General features: G+C 35.4%; 1 protein-coding gene across 2 annotated transcripts in view; it reads left to right on the top strand.

The window, feature by feature from the left end:
* SNX2 (sorting nexin 2) overlaps window positions 1-3,782 on the top strand; it is a 56,427-nt gene extending 52,645 nt beyond the window's left edge. The window contains exons 12-15 of one of the 2 annotated variants that reach the window (XR_013961156.1): window positions 687-846; window positions 2,015-2,095; window positions 2,207-2,278; window positions 3,602-3,760. Coding sequence is in view for 1 of the 2 variants with exons in the window: in XM_080679468.1 (XP_080535594.1) it covers window positions 687-830; window positions 2,015-2,095; window positions 2,207-2,278; window positions 3,602-3,652 (348 nt within the window). In the remaining variant the exon portion in view is untranslated. Of the gene's footprint in view, window positions 1-686; window positions 847-2,014; window positions 2,096-2,206; window positions 2,279-3,601 lie in introns of both variants that reach the window. The other variant, XM_080679468.1, reaches the window with a different exon arrangement.
* Window positions 3,783-13,822: the final 10,040 nt, after the last annotated feature.

Genomic DNA, 13,822 nt, shown 5'->3' with positions numbered 1-13,822 from the left:
AGAAGAGCAAGTATGGTTCTGGACCTTTTATTTTTTAGTGTTACAAGGGTAGAAAAACAAATGGAGAAAAATTTTAATTCTTATACAGTTAAGATTAATTTTCCCCTGAAATAACCTGACTTTAGTAGTTTTACCTTTATCATAGCTGTTACATCTATCACAGCTTTTAGGATTCTTTCTGTGTCTTTAACTTTTTCCATTTTAATTATGATGTGGGACTCTGCACTTCCTGGACTTGTATGTCTTTTTCCTTCACCAGATTAGGAAAGTTTTCAGTCATTATTTCTTCAGATAGGTTCTCAATCCCTTTCTCTTTCTCTTTTTCTGGTTCCCCTATGACCTGGATGTTGTTATGCTTCATGTTGTCCCAAAGTTTCTTAAACTATCCTCTGCTCTGATTGGGTGTTTTTTTTACCTTGTCTTCCAAATCACTGATTCGACCCTCTACTTCAGCAATGCCAACTGTTTAATCTGAGCTCTTACATTTTTATCCAGTCATAGGGATTTCTGTTTTTAAGCAAATGAACATGGAAATTTATATTTTTTTAAATTTATTTCCAGTACTTTAGTATATTAGAATAAAATTTAAATACCGGGTTTTATTGCATTTAGTATTACAGCACTTCTAGTATAAAAGTATTTTAACGTTAACTGTCACTTAATAGCATTATGTCATTCACTTATAGGGTGTGTTTGACCATCGAATGAAGTGCTGGCAGAAATGGGAAGATGCTCAAATTACTTTGCTCAAAAAACGTGAAACTGAGGCAAAAATGATGGTTGCTAACAAACCAGATAAAATTCAGCAAGCTAAAAATGAAATAAGAGAGGTGATTAATATAAAATGCTTTATTTATCTCTTTACTAAAATTTTCCATGAGTCATTCATATATGCATAATTTTTCATAAATTTATTTCTGAGCCATTCTACACCTAGCTATTTTTCTGTAATTTTATGAACTGTGTTAGAATTACCTTAACATTTTGATTTTTCACTAAAATCTTCAGAGCCCTTTTTTACATTCACATTATCATGGAATGAAAGAAACACAAGGAAAAGATTTACATTTATATTTAATTTTTGATTTCATATAATTATTTTGTTTCTAAAAATAGATTTAGAGGTGGATTTGTTCCTCATTTAGCTGTACAGGCAACATTATCCCCCATATATATGTATTATATATGGTATTTTAGTAAATTTGTAGAAGTTTATTATAATTTATACACTTTTTTTGCCATGCTTCAATAAGGAAATTGAAGAGGTAGGACAACCTTTATATTACTCAAAGTAAATGTACCTGCTCTTGGAAGAGTATGTACCAGTGTTTTGGTTACATAGTGGGCAAATATCATTTCATAGCTTAAGTCTTCAGTCATTTTATTTTAGCTGTTTCATTCACTAATCACGTTTTATTATTGCTATACTGATTTTAATGTTTATCAATAGGTCTTCAGTAGACCATAATGCCACAAATTTTTTTTTAATCTGGACGTTTTACTATTACAAAAATGTTTTTTAAATGTTTGTCATACAATTTTCCTAATTTAAAGTATTTCCATGTGTATATAAATTGTGATGAACATGTAGTCTTGAAATTAGCAGAATGTAGTTGATATATTTTGAAATAATTGATATAAAAAAGATGAGAAAATTAAAATCTAACACTGCTAAATTATTTGATAGCGAATTTTATACTTAGAATTATTTCATAACATTGTAGTTATAGTTAATTCAGCAATGGATATTATAATTCAGTAAGTCCTAGAATATCCTGATTTTGAATAAATCTGACAATGAAATATTTTAATGGAAATTAAGCTAATATGCATCTCCTCTACTGGAAAGTTAGATATAAGTTTGAATGATGCTCAGTTGGGCTTTACCAGTAAGTATTGAGCTTTCTCAGGGTTTTCAGGTATTACATTAAACTAAGTGAGTGATCATGACAGCTAGTTCTGTAATTTTTTTTCCAGAATAAAATAATTGTGCATTTTTGTTTGTTTTTATTAGTGGGAGGCAAAAGTACAACAAGGAGAAAGAGATTTTGAACAGATCTCTAAAACAATTAGAAAAGAAGTAGGAAGATTTGAGGCAAGTATAATAATTTTACACTTTTCTTAACAATGGTCATATTTGCTGCGATTTTATGATAAAATCAAATTTACACTAATGGACTTTTTTCATGTATTATACTTTTAACAGAAAGAACGAGTGAAAGATTTTAAAACTGTTATTATCAAGTACTTAGAATCATTAGTACAAACACAACAACAGGTAAGCCAATTTTTTAATAACAAAAACTTTCTCTAGAATTTATTTTTGGTATACTTTTCATTTTAAAAATGGTAATCAATGAAAGGAGCTTATAAACTTAAAGAGAAATAAGAAATGAAGTAGAGAAAACGAATAACAGCAAAGGAAAAAATGGAAGCTAAAGTAATTGGAAACTCTCGGCTCGTTTTTGCCTCTACTCTTTCTAACCAATAGCTGAGATACTTTTTTCAATTTTTGGCTATGAAAAATATACTGAGCAACTTTTCCTTTTTCCTACTTTGCTAATTTTATTTTCCCATTGATCATACCTGGTAGAGTAAATTCTTATTGTAAGTTCTTCTTTTCCATGAAAGACAGAACTTAAACTAAAAATAATATTCTTTAGATTTTAAAAAATACTTTTGATTTTTTTTTAATCTGGTTGATGGTGATTGTATGCCACAAGTAGTGGTATTTGTCTCCTTAACACGCAGAGATAATGGTATTCTTACTAGATTAAATCAAAAACTGACAAGATAATAGCAGAGGTGTTTTTTTTCCTGTGTTTTTATATAAATTTGAGTAATAGAGCAAATTATTTAATGTCTCCAATAGAAGGGTTTATTTCTCTAGTTCTAAAATATGTGATTAGAAGCTTGCCTATATAATTTTTTAATTAGGTGATAACATTGTGTCTTCAAAATATGTATTTTTATTTTAAGTACTTAATTCATAAAATCAGATTTTTTAAATATGATAATAAATAAGTTATATAAGTTTGTTTTTAAAGGAATTATTTTAAATGTAACTTTAGTTTTTACTTCAATCTATTCTCTGGAGTATCCAGGAAAGACTGGCAGTTAATTCTTCCCAGTCTCTTTTCCCATTCTTCTTCAGTCTTTTTCTCCCTCCTTTTTTCTCATTCTTTTTGGCTAGCAATAACATAACATATGAATATTCTCTGGTTTAGATGTTATCACTCTATATTGGAAAAGCTCATTGTAGTTTTATTATTTAAGTTAATCTCTTTTATACTAACAATCTGTTTTTATTTACAGTTTCGCATAAAACAAAAAGATCTTGTTTTGGATATTTTTAAAATTACATTGCTTACATAAAAAAACAAATTAGCCAGAAATAATTAATAAGTTAAATAATTCATACATGAATTATATTGATAAACTTCAGATAATGGAATTAAAATGATTTTAAGAACCAGACTTTAGTAAAATGTTAATCACTACTAGCTATTTGTATAGGGTATTTTTAATGCTCTACAGGATATATGCATATAAATGACAAAAAGGTAATGAGACTATCTTTTATCTTTATTATTATCCACAGCTGATAAAATACTGGGAGGCATTCCTACCTGAAGCCAAAGCCATTGCCTAGCAGGAAGATTGCTCCTGTTAAGATCTTGGAAGTTTGTTCCAGTTATGCTTATTCCACAGTGAAATCATTTAAAACCATCTAAATAAACCACTATATATTTTATGAATTACATGTGGGGTGTGCATATATATATATATATACATATATATATATATATATATATATATATATATATGCATATACATATATGTGTGTATATATGTGTGTGTGTATACATATACACACATATGTGTGTATATATATATATATACATATATATATACACACACACACACACACACACACACAGTCTGACATTTTATTACAAAGCTGCATGTCCTGACCTTCTTTGAATTAACTGGACTGTGGCATGACATTCTGCAGTACTTTGCTGAATTGAACACTATTGTGTCTTAAATACTTGCACTAAAAAGTGCACTTCAAGGCCAGAAAACTTTACAAAATTTTTTCTTTATATGTTCTACAGTGTGTTCACCCTGTTTATGAAGTGAATTATCAATGCATTGATTATTGTTCATTTATACATTCCTGTACAGAAATTATGATATTACGATTACAGTAATAAAATGATATTCCTTGTGAAGTATTAGTAACAAATTATTTCGGTATATAAGCATATTAGGGATCCTTTAAAAGCATTTTTAATAGGAAGAAACTTTTCCTTCTAGATATATATATATTTTTTGTTTAATTGAGAGAGCTGAACTCTTTTATCATTAAATGAGTAAATGAAGCTTAGGTCTTCTTATGAAGTTACTAGAGGCCCAGCACACGATTAAATCGTGTGCGTGTAGGGCCCCCTAGGCCTAGCCTGCCATCAGGGCCATGTCCACCACCCCCGCGACACCTCGCATGCTCCATGGACGCTGCTGGTGCCCCGTGACACTCCCAGCTTGCACCCTTCCCCTGTGCTCTGCCTCCACCCGCTGCCAGCTGCGTATGCCCCGCCCCTCCCCCTGCGGCGGGAACACCTCCGCTCGGCACCTGGGGACCTGCGCCGCATGCCCTGCCCGCCCAGCGCCCATCCCTCATGCCGTCTCCACCGCATGGCCCCGCCCGCCCACCATCCGCCTTGCTGTGCCCTCTTTGCCACGTGGCCCCCCCACCAGCCCCGCCTCACCACAAGTCCCGGCCCGCAAGAGGTGCTCCATGCACCTCCTGGTGACCGGTTGTTTGGTCGTTATGGCGTCACTATAACAGGCCTTTTATGATATAGACTAGAGGCCCAGTGCACAAAATTTGTGCACTGGGGGGGGGAGGGTGTCCCTTAGCCCAGCCTGCACCCTCTCCAATCTGGGACCCCTCAGGGGATGTCCAACTGCTGGTTTACGCCCACAGGGATCAGGCCTAAAACAGCAGTCGGACATCCCTCTCACAATCCAGGACTTCTGGCTCCCAACCGCTCGCCTGCCTGATTGCCCCCAACTAATTCTGCCTGCCAGCCTGATCAATGCCTAACTGCTCCCCTGCAGGCCCAGTTGCCCCCAACTGCCCTCCCCTGCTGGCCATCTTGTGACCACATGGGCGTGGCCATCTTGTGCAAGGGTGTGATGGTCAATTTGCATATTACCTCTTTATTATATTGGATAACTAACCAAATAACATTTATCTTTTGATTCAACTCTAGGAAATGGTCTCTTGTCTTGAGTGAAGGAGAGAATACTTTGCTTATTTCTATCCACCCCTATTATAAGTGCTCAATTTAAGAATTAAGAAGAAATGTATTTATATGCTTCTGATACAAGCCTTACAGATTTTGCTCATCTACTGTTACCTTCAAAATCCAAGACTTTGCATATATTTAATTTATTCCCTTGCGTTTCTTTGTTTTTGTTGTAAACTGAAAGTCGATCTTCTATGGTCATAATTGACAAAGAACAGTACCATGCTAAAATACCCTGTGATTTGATGACTAACCAAGGATGGCACAAAGCAAATGGGAAGTAAAATGAAATTTGTCTTTGGCAACTTTCTCACCTATTCTGTATCTTGTTCAGATGGCTATTATCTAATCCTTAATACTGGTGAAAGTTTAACTTGTAACTGGCATTAGACTTATTTTTTTTTTTTAAAGAAGTATTCTAAAAGATGTCTCACTTCCCAAGCTCAACAACTAAATCTCTCCCAGAGGAGTAAGATAGTCTATGTGTAACTGAGTCCTCTGTAGCAGCTTACTAGGTACAGTTAGTATGTCAGAGTACAGTATCCTCAGGATATGTTTGCTTTCACCACTTATTTTAGTTGAAATTATAAGCATACTATAGGTATTAGTCATATTTATATTCCTAGAATCCAGAAGAGTACCTGACACATAATAGATTACTAATAAAGACTTGAATTGAACAGGGAAAAATAATCCTGGAAGATGCAAAATAAGGTTTGCTCTTTTAAGAAGAAGAAACTGAAGCAGAAAGAGTACTACCTTCTATTATTACTCTTATTGGAGGTAACTTAGAAACTTTTGAGAAATAAGTAATTCGTGGTAATATATATCAGATGCTATCTTGTTTACCCATTAACATTGACCAAAATATAGGCTTACTGGGAATAGTTTCACTGCAGTGATGTCCTAACATGATATCCATAGTTATATTAACTTCCAAAAATACAGTTTAAATATAGGATAATATATGTAGTTATTTACGCCAAAACCTTCCATTCCACATTGGTATGTTCATTAAAATATTTAGTACCTTCAAATAAAATATTTTCAGTTTTGATCAAGCTGAAGAGAGTAACAGACCCCCCCCCCCCATCCCATTCCAAACTTCATTCCCCTTAACATCCTTTGCTAAAAGATAAGGAATCTGTTGGAAATTTCTAGTAAATTATATGAGCCCCTGATACCTACCAGCATTTTAACAGGATTTAATTTCTGCTTGATGAGTGGGATCTGCCCATTCCCACCCATCAAGCTTCACACCTCTTATTCATATTACTAAAACACTTTCATTCCAAATAAATAGAACAACAAAGTATTACTAGTCCCGATAACATAATTTTCCAGTTGTATAAGTTTGAATGTGAAAAATTTTTTCTTTAACCGGATAAAAGTTAAAGAAGGACTAAGGAAGCATAATACAGTTGAACAAGCTGAACTTGGGATCAACATCCATGTGTTCAGTTTTGCTTCCATCACTTAGTAGGTATGTGACCTTGGGCATATTACTTAAAGCTCATCTATAAAACAAGAGTATAATACTCTGATTTCTGAAGTGCCTTCTACTTTATTTTGTTTAAAATACCAAACTTCAATATAAACTATTAATCAAATTCTAATCAGAACCACCTTTTATTAATAAAACAAGGCTAGAGCAAAACAAATATTTGATAGTATGATTTCTAGTACATAAAAGTAAGTTTTCTTGATTGTATTTTTAATGAGCCAATTTCAACTATTTAGCTTGTTTTATACATATATATATAGTTATACTAGCCTCAAAATACCCTTGTTTCATTGTTGCTGGTTTTTTTTTTAAATATATTTTATTGATTTTTTACAGAAAGGAAGGGAGAGGGATAGAGAGTTAGAAACATCAATGAGAGAGAAACATCGATCAGCTGCCTCCTACATACCCCCTACTGGGGATGTGCCGGAATCGAACCTGGGACCCTTCAGTTCGCAGGCCGACGCTCTATCCATTGAGCCAAACTGGTTAGGGCTTTTGCTGTTCTTTAAACTTACTAATTTTATTATCAAGATCTAGTAAAATTTTACAAATCCCTTGTACAAATTGTTTCATAAATGGTTTTTAAATATAAAATGAATAGCCCTCTGAAATCAGGTTTCTTTAAAAGAAAATCAGATGAGTAGAGAAGAAAGATTTTATTCCTTTAAAAAGTGCTTCTTGGGGTCAAAGACTTCCATTTTTCTGCCTTAAGTAAAGCATGTATCTAGTTATAAAGCTGAATAACTACTTCACTTTTTTTGTGGCCCCTGCATGGGCAGTCATGCAATTAAAATGAGTCAAGGAGACAGCAGAAATTCAGTAACAGTAACTACAGATAGGATAGGCAAACACTTTTGAACTACTTTAATGGAAGGGAGGTCACTGTAGTGAGAAGGAAAGATAAACCTGGGCAAAGGAAGTCCAGTCTCACTAGCTTGGAAATTGAGGTGGGCGGGGGGTTTGGGGGAGGGGCATTTCCATATCGTATTCACCAGTTGGGAAATGTGTATGTTATGATCTCTGTGTGACAGTCTCTGTTTCAAGGTATTGAAAAAAAAAAAAAAAAGACTTCCAATAGAATTATGATCCTCTTCCTTATCCAAACTCCACAATCATTCCTAATCCTCACAGTAAAGGATATGGTTTCAAGTAATAAGGAATGTAGATGGTTGGCCAGACACAGAAATGCTGGCAAGAAAGGAATTAAAGAGTGGTATGAATAATTGTTGATTACTCTTTGTAATAAAGGCCAAGAAGAGAAGTCATGGTAATCTGTGGATAAGGTCCTTAGATTTTAGACCAATAGAATATGTGAGCAACATGTAATTTTCTAGCACCAAGTTTTATTTTTGTTTTATATTGAATTTATTGGGGTGACATTGGTTAACAAAATTATACAGGTTTCAGGTGTACAGTTCTATAGTACATCATTTGTATATTGTATTTGTGTGCACCTCCCCAAGTCAAATCTCCTTACATCACCATTTATCTCACCTTTACTCTCTTCTACTTCCCCCCACTCTAGCCAAATTTTAAAGAGTAAAAGAAACCAGTAAAATTGATTTTATTATTTAGCCTAATAGCTCTAAAATATTTTAACATGTAATCCCATATATTAAAAATTATTGCAATATTTTACATTCTGCTTTTCCTGTTGTCTATGATAGCCAGTGTGTATTTTACACTTTCATCACATCTCCACTCAGAGTAGCCACCTTTTTTAAAAATATATATTTTTATTGATTTCAGAGAAGAAGGGAGAGGGAGAGAGAGATAGAAACATCAATGATGAAAGAGAATCATCGATCGGTTGCCTCCTGCATGCCCCCCACTGGGGATTGAGCCCCCAACCTAGACATGTGCCCTTGACCGGTATCAAACCTAGGACCCTTCAGTCCACAGGCCAACACTCTGTCCACTGAGCCAAACCAGCGAGGTCAAGTAGCCACCTTTTAAGTGATCAGTTTTAATAACTGGCTAGTGCCTGTGATATTGGGCAGCACAGGTGTAGGCAATGCCTGTGGAAATGGAAACGGAGAGTAAGTCCAACAGTTAGTTAGTTATTATCTCAGATTCAGCGAAGAATTCGAAACTAAATAAGAAGGACTACTTAGTGTTGCTCTCAAGAGCAGGTACAATTTATGTGCAAGACTTCGTAGCATATTGCTTTGCAAGTAATGGGTACTCGGTATCTACTAACAAAATTTGCCATAGTCAAGTCTCGCATCATCTTGATTTTAACTTCTCTTTTCATTCCTAGATCCTTATTTCAAATGTTCTTACTATATATGTGTATCAGTATGTGTGGTGTATGTGTACATAAATATGTGCACATGCATGACAGTAAGCCTGTCAACCAGACTTAGTTTGTAAATTTCAGTGAAAAATGTTTCCCAGCCTAGTCACTGAGACATAAATACTTATCTTCTCAGTTACATTGCTTAGGTATCATTATTTTGCCAAGACCAACGTGAGTTGATTCTGTTTTTGAAATATATTCCCTTCTCATATCTACTTTTTCTCTCTCAGGGTCAAGATCTTGTGACCATGTTTCAGAACTATCTTAAGTCTTCTATGAAATAAATACACGAAATAAATACACATTCTTTCAGTCTCCCTACACTGCCAGTCCTACAACCTGCTACTGATATGATGCTGTACACAGAAATCTTCAGTAGATCCCTAGACTACAGATAAAGTCCCAATTATCCAGAATCTTGTTTCAAACTACAGTTCCTGTCTTGATCTTACCCCCTTATCTTCACTCACGTTTTGCTTTAATCAAATGATGTCCCTGTCTTGTGAGCATGCTGTATGCCTTCCTCAGTGCTGTTGTTGATGTCACCATGTCTGAGTTACCTTTTCCTGTTTACCAGCAATTGTTTAAACGTTATCTATCCTTTAAGTCCACATCTTCTCTATATCCTTTTTAGTCTACTAACTAGATGGAACTTCTTTGTTGATCTCTCAATAGGACTCAAGTAACACTTTGTACCTTTCAGATTATACTTGTGGATATCTGTCTTGCATTATAGTTGTTTGTTCTTACTGCCTTAACTAGTCTTTATGCTTCTTGAGGAATGACTATGTCCTTGTTATTTCTTGTAGTTAGGCATTTAGCCTTCCAGTTTGAATGCTGGCTCAAGAATCTACATTATTGACTTGGAGCATGTTATTTTTCTCTAAAATTTAGTTTTCTTATCTGTAAAATGGAAAGTAATAAATAATAGTACCTGTTCAGGTGCTCTTTAAGGGGCTTAAGATAATTGATGTCAATTTCTCAGCAATAGCAAGTGCTTGATAAATATTAGCTATTATGCATTCAATAAGTGTTTACCTGCATTTTTATTATTTCACAAGACCTTAGGGCTTCTTCCAAACAATGGATGTGTTCTTGACTAGGGTCTCAATGGGCTTACCAGAAGGGTTTCCTTTCAGAACAGATTGCTCTGAGATCTGCTCTTAGAGCCCTTAGGGTCTGAGGATCAGAGGTGGAGGGGAGGAATGCTTATTGTCAAAATCCCCAACAATAGTTTAGAACTCACCCCACTTAAAAGATACTCTAGTTAAATTAGTCTTGTCAAGAAATGAGCTAGAGACCTTAAAAGAAGCCTGGGGAGAGAGGAAAGAAAGGTGAGTTAGAAATGTGACAATTGCTTAGGGAAAGAAATTTATTTTCTTGAATATGCTGTAAACTACGGGAAATAGTAATCAATGAAGAAAAAACATGAAAAATGACAATGGTTGACGGAGTGGCATTCATCCAGCCAAGTGATGGTGAGGACCTGACTGCTGTGGAATGAGCAAATCTAGGAAAATGGAAATAAAAATGGGTAAATGTTATTCATTCAATAAATATTTATTCAGTCCCTACTATGTGTCAGGCACTAAAGTAATGGATCAGGTATCCTGGAACTATAAGAAAGATATCTAGGATGATGCCTAGACTTCTGGCTTTGGTGACTAAGGATACTGATGCTTTGATTAACTGACATAACATAGGAGGTACAGGTTTGGGGAAAGCTGTTCTTTATGTTGTTTTTGAGGTACATTTGGACATCCAACATGAAAACAAGTCAGGACTAGGTATTCCATCATCAACTTAGAAATATGAACTTACTCTGTTCCTTAAAACCATGATTGTTAATGAAGACATCCTCAGAGAACAAATGGAATAAGATCAACCTGTTGAGGACAAAGCTCTGGGTAATGCTTATGGGTAAACTCTGGGTAAGGGAAGAATGGAGGTGAAGAAGTCAGGTAGATGGCTAAAGTCTCAGACAGAAGTAGGGATGTTTTCTTGCTTTAAACAAAAGGAAAGGGAAGGATGAGTGCACTTGGAAATAAAGCCCGAATGCTGTTATTTTCTTGGTGAAATAGGAAATTAAGCCATCATCAGGGAGTGATATCAGAAGGAAAGCAAAAGAAGATGGGAGGTCCAAGAACAATTGATCATGGTAAAAAAGCAGTCGATGAGAAAGAGAACTATTGATCAGTACTGACTTTCAAATGAGTTTGAAAATCATGAATTTACAATAAACCAACCAAAGAAAGTATCTACTTTTTCAGCCATAAGAAAGCAGGACTAAAACAGATTGTTAATTCATTTAAGATTAGGGATTGTTAGTGGGTGTGTGAGAAGGTCAGGGAGGGAGGGGGTGGGGGGAGGGATTTTGAAACAGTTTAAAAATCTAAAGATGAAGGCAAGAGAGGTGACAGGCATACATTGGGGGATATAGATGTGGTTATGAGGGAACTGGAGAGAAGAGAGATTGGTCAAAGGAGGAAACCTACGTTTCAGAAATGACATGCATTGTTAGTGTATTGGCACTTTTTAAAAATAACTTCAGTATGGCAGACAGCTAACTAGGGCTGTTAGTACTGACATTACGGTTATTCCTTTGGATTCCTTAAATCTACTTTTTGATTTGCCAAAGTAATGGAAGCTTTGTCATGTCAGTAAATAAAAATTAACTTCAGTTTTCTGATTTTTAAATTAATATCTATTTTAGTAAATGAATACATACGCATAGTTTGAAAACTAAACTAGCATTGGAAAGCTAAGTAACAAAATACAGTGGTTCTAGGCCTCACTTTCCCCAGTCCTTTTTCTCAAAAATAAACTCTTTTTACCCTTAGCTATTCTGCCATTTATAAACCTTCATATTTCTAAATATAAAAAATGCATATATTGGTATTTTTAAATCCATTTTAGACATCATCTACTTGTCTTTTTGTATGATGATGAGAGTTTTCTTACTCTGCCATTTGTCTCTTTCAACACACACATCCCTTCCAGTGTAGTTGTTATAATTTTTAGTTAACTCAGTATTCAGTATTTCCATTATTATGCCTTTACAAATATTGTTCACCACTGAAAGTTGTGTATTTAATCATGATTTTCTTCATTGTTTAAGAAAAGCTTTATTTTGTAGAACTCTATGGTGATCCTGAGGCTTAACCTTTGCTTCTCCCCTGAGTTGTGTCTCCTGTTCTCTCCACCCCATGTTTCCTTCTTTCTTGATCTATTCCCTCATTTTGGTGGATATACAGAGTCCTGAAAATGGTTACATGGAAACCATACTTTTGGGACTATTTTACCTTAGTCCTTGATAGGTAATTTAGCCGAGCATGTATTGAGAAACATTTTCTCTAGAATTTTGAAGACATTACTCTATTGTCTTCTAGCTTCCAGTGTCACTGATGAGAATTCCAAAGCTATTCTGGTCTTTGTGATATGGCCTATTCTTCCATCCTTGCAGACTGTATGTAGTATCTTTTATCTCCAGTATTCTGAAGTCCCACAGAGATTTGTGAAGTGTACATCTGCTTCCATGCTGTGTGGGTGCTTCAGTCTGGAAACATGACATTCAGTTCTGGAAATTGAGTTAGTTCACTCATGATTTCCTCCCTCTATCCTCTGTCTTCTCTTTCTGGAAGCTTCCTCCCCTCCCCCACTTTTTTTTTAAATTTGGATAGTGGATGTCCTGGACTGCTGCTGTTAGTTTTCTTTCCTGTTTTTCATCTCTGTCATTTGGTTCTATTTTCTGAGTGTACTTTGTTTTCTGATTGTTTCTATTTTTAAGTAGCTTCTTATTATTGTTTTATCTTTTATTAAAATATATTCTTATTGATTTCAGAGAGGAAGGGGGGGGGAGAGAGAGAGAGAGAGAGAGAAACATCAATGATGAGAATCATTGATCAGCTGCCTCCTGTATGCCCCACACCGGGGATTGAATCTGGAACCCGGGCATGTGCCCTGACCGGGAATCGAACTGTGACCTCCTGGTTCATAGATCAGTTCTCAACCACTGAGCCACACTAGTCCGGCTTATTGTTTCTGTTTGTTTGTTTGTTTGTTTGTTTGTTTATTTAAATTCTCACCTGAGGATTTTTTTTTCCCATGGATATTTAGAGAAAGTGAAGAGAGGGAGGGAAGAGGGGGAGAGAGACATCAATATAAGAGAGACACATTGATTGTGTTGCCTCCTGCATGCGCCCTGACCGGGACCATCGTTGGAACCTGCAATCCAGGTACATGCCCTTCACCAGGACATAGAACCGAGATCCTTCGGTGCCCGGGCCAACTCTAACCACTGAGCAACAACAGCCAGGGCAGCTTCTTGTTGTTTTATAGATGCAGTGTCTTCCTCTATCTCTCTCTGAGGATATTATTAATAGTTTACTTTTCAAAGTTTTTTTCCTCCCTGTTTGTTTCCTCAAAATTTTTTTCCACTTTGGTCTTTCTTCCATGTCAGATGCTTTCCTGAGATACATGTTAATCTTTGGATGTGTCCTCATGATTAACAGTGGGAATTGGAAGCTGACTAGAAGCTCTGGGTGTAGACATGAGCCTGCCAGATTTGAGTGTCACTGAAGAGTGATCTCATTGGGCTGTTTGTAGGGAATTTCCAGGCTTGTTCTCTCTAGATTTTTCCTCTTGGGCTGGTCACATTTCCCAGAGAATACTTCTCCCGTTTCCTGCCTGGAAGGTACAGCT

This window comes from Plecotus auritus, assembly GCF_963455305.1.
Source record: "Plecotus auritus genome assembly, chromosome: 7".
In the NCBI taxonomy this organism is placed as follows: Eukaryota; Metazoa; Chordata; class Mammalia; order Chiroptera; family Vespertilionidae; genus Plecotus; species Plecotus auritus.
This window is presented reverse-complemented; position numbering and strand designations above follow the sequence as displayed.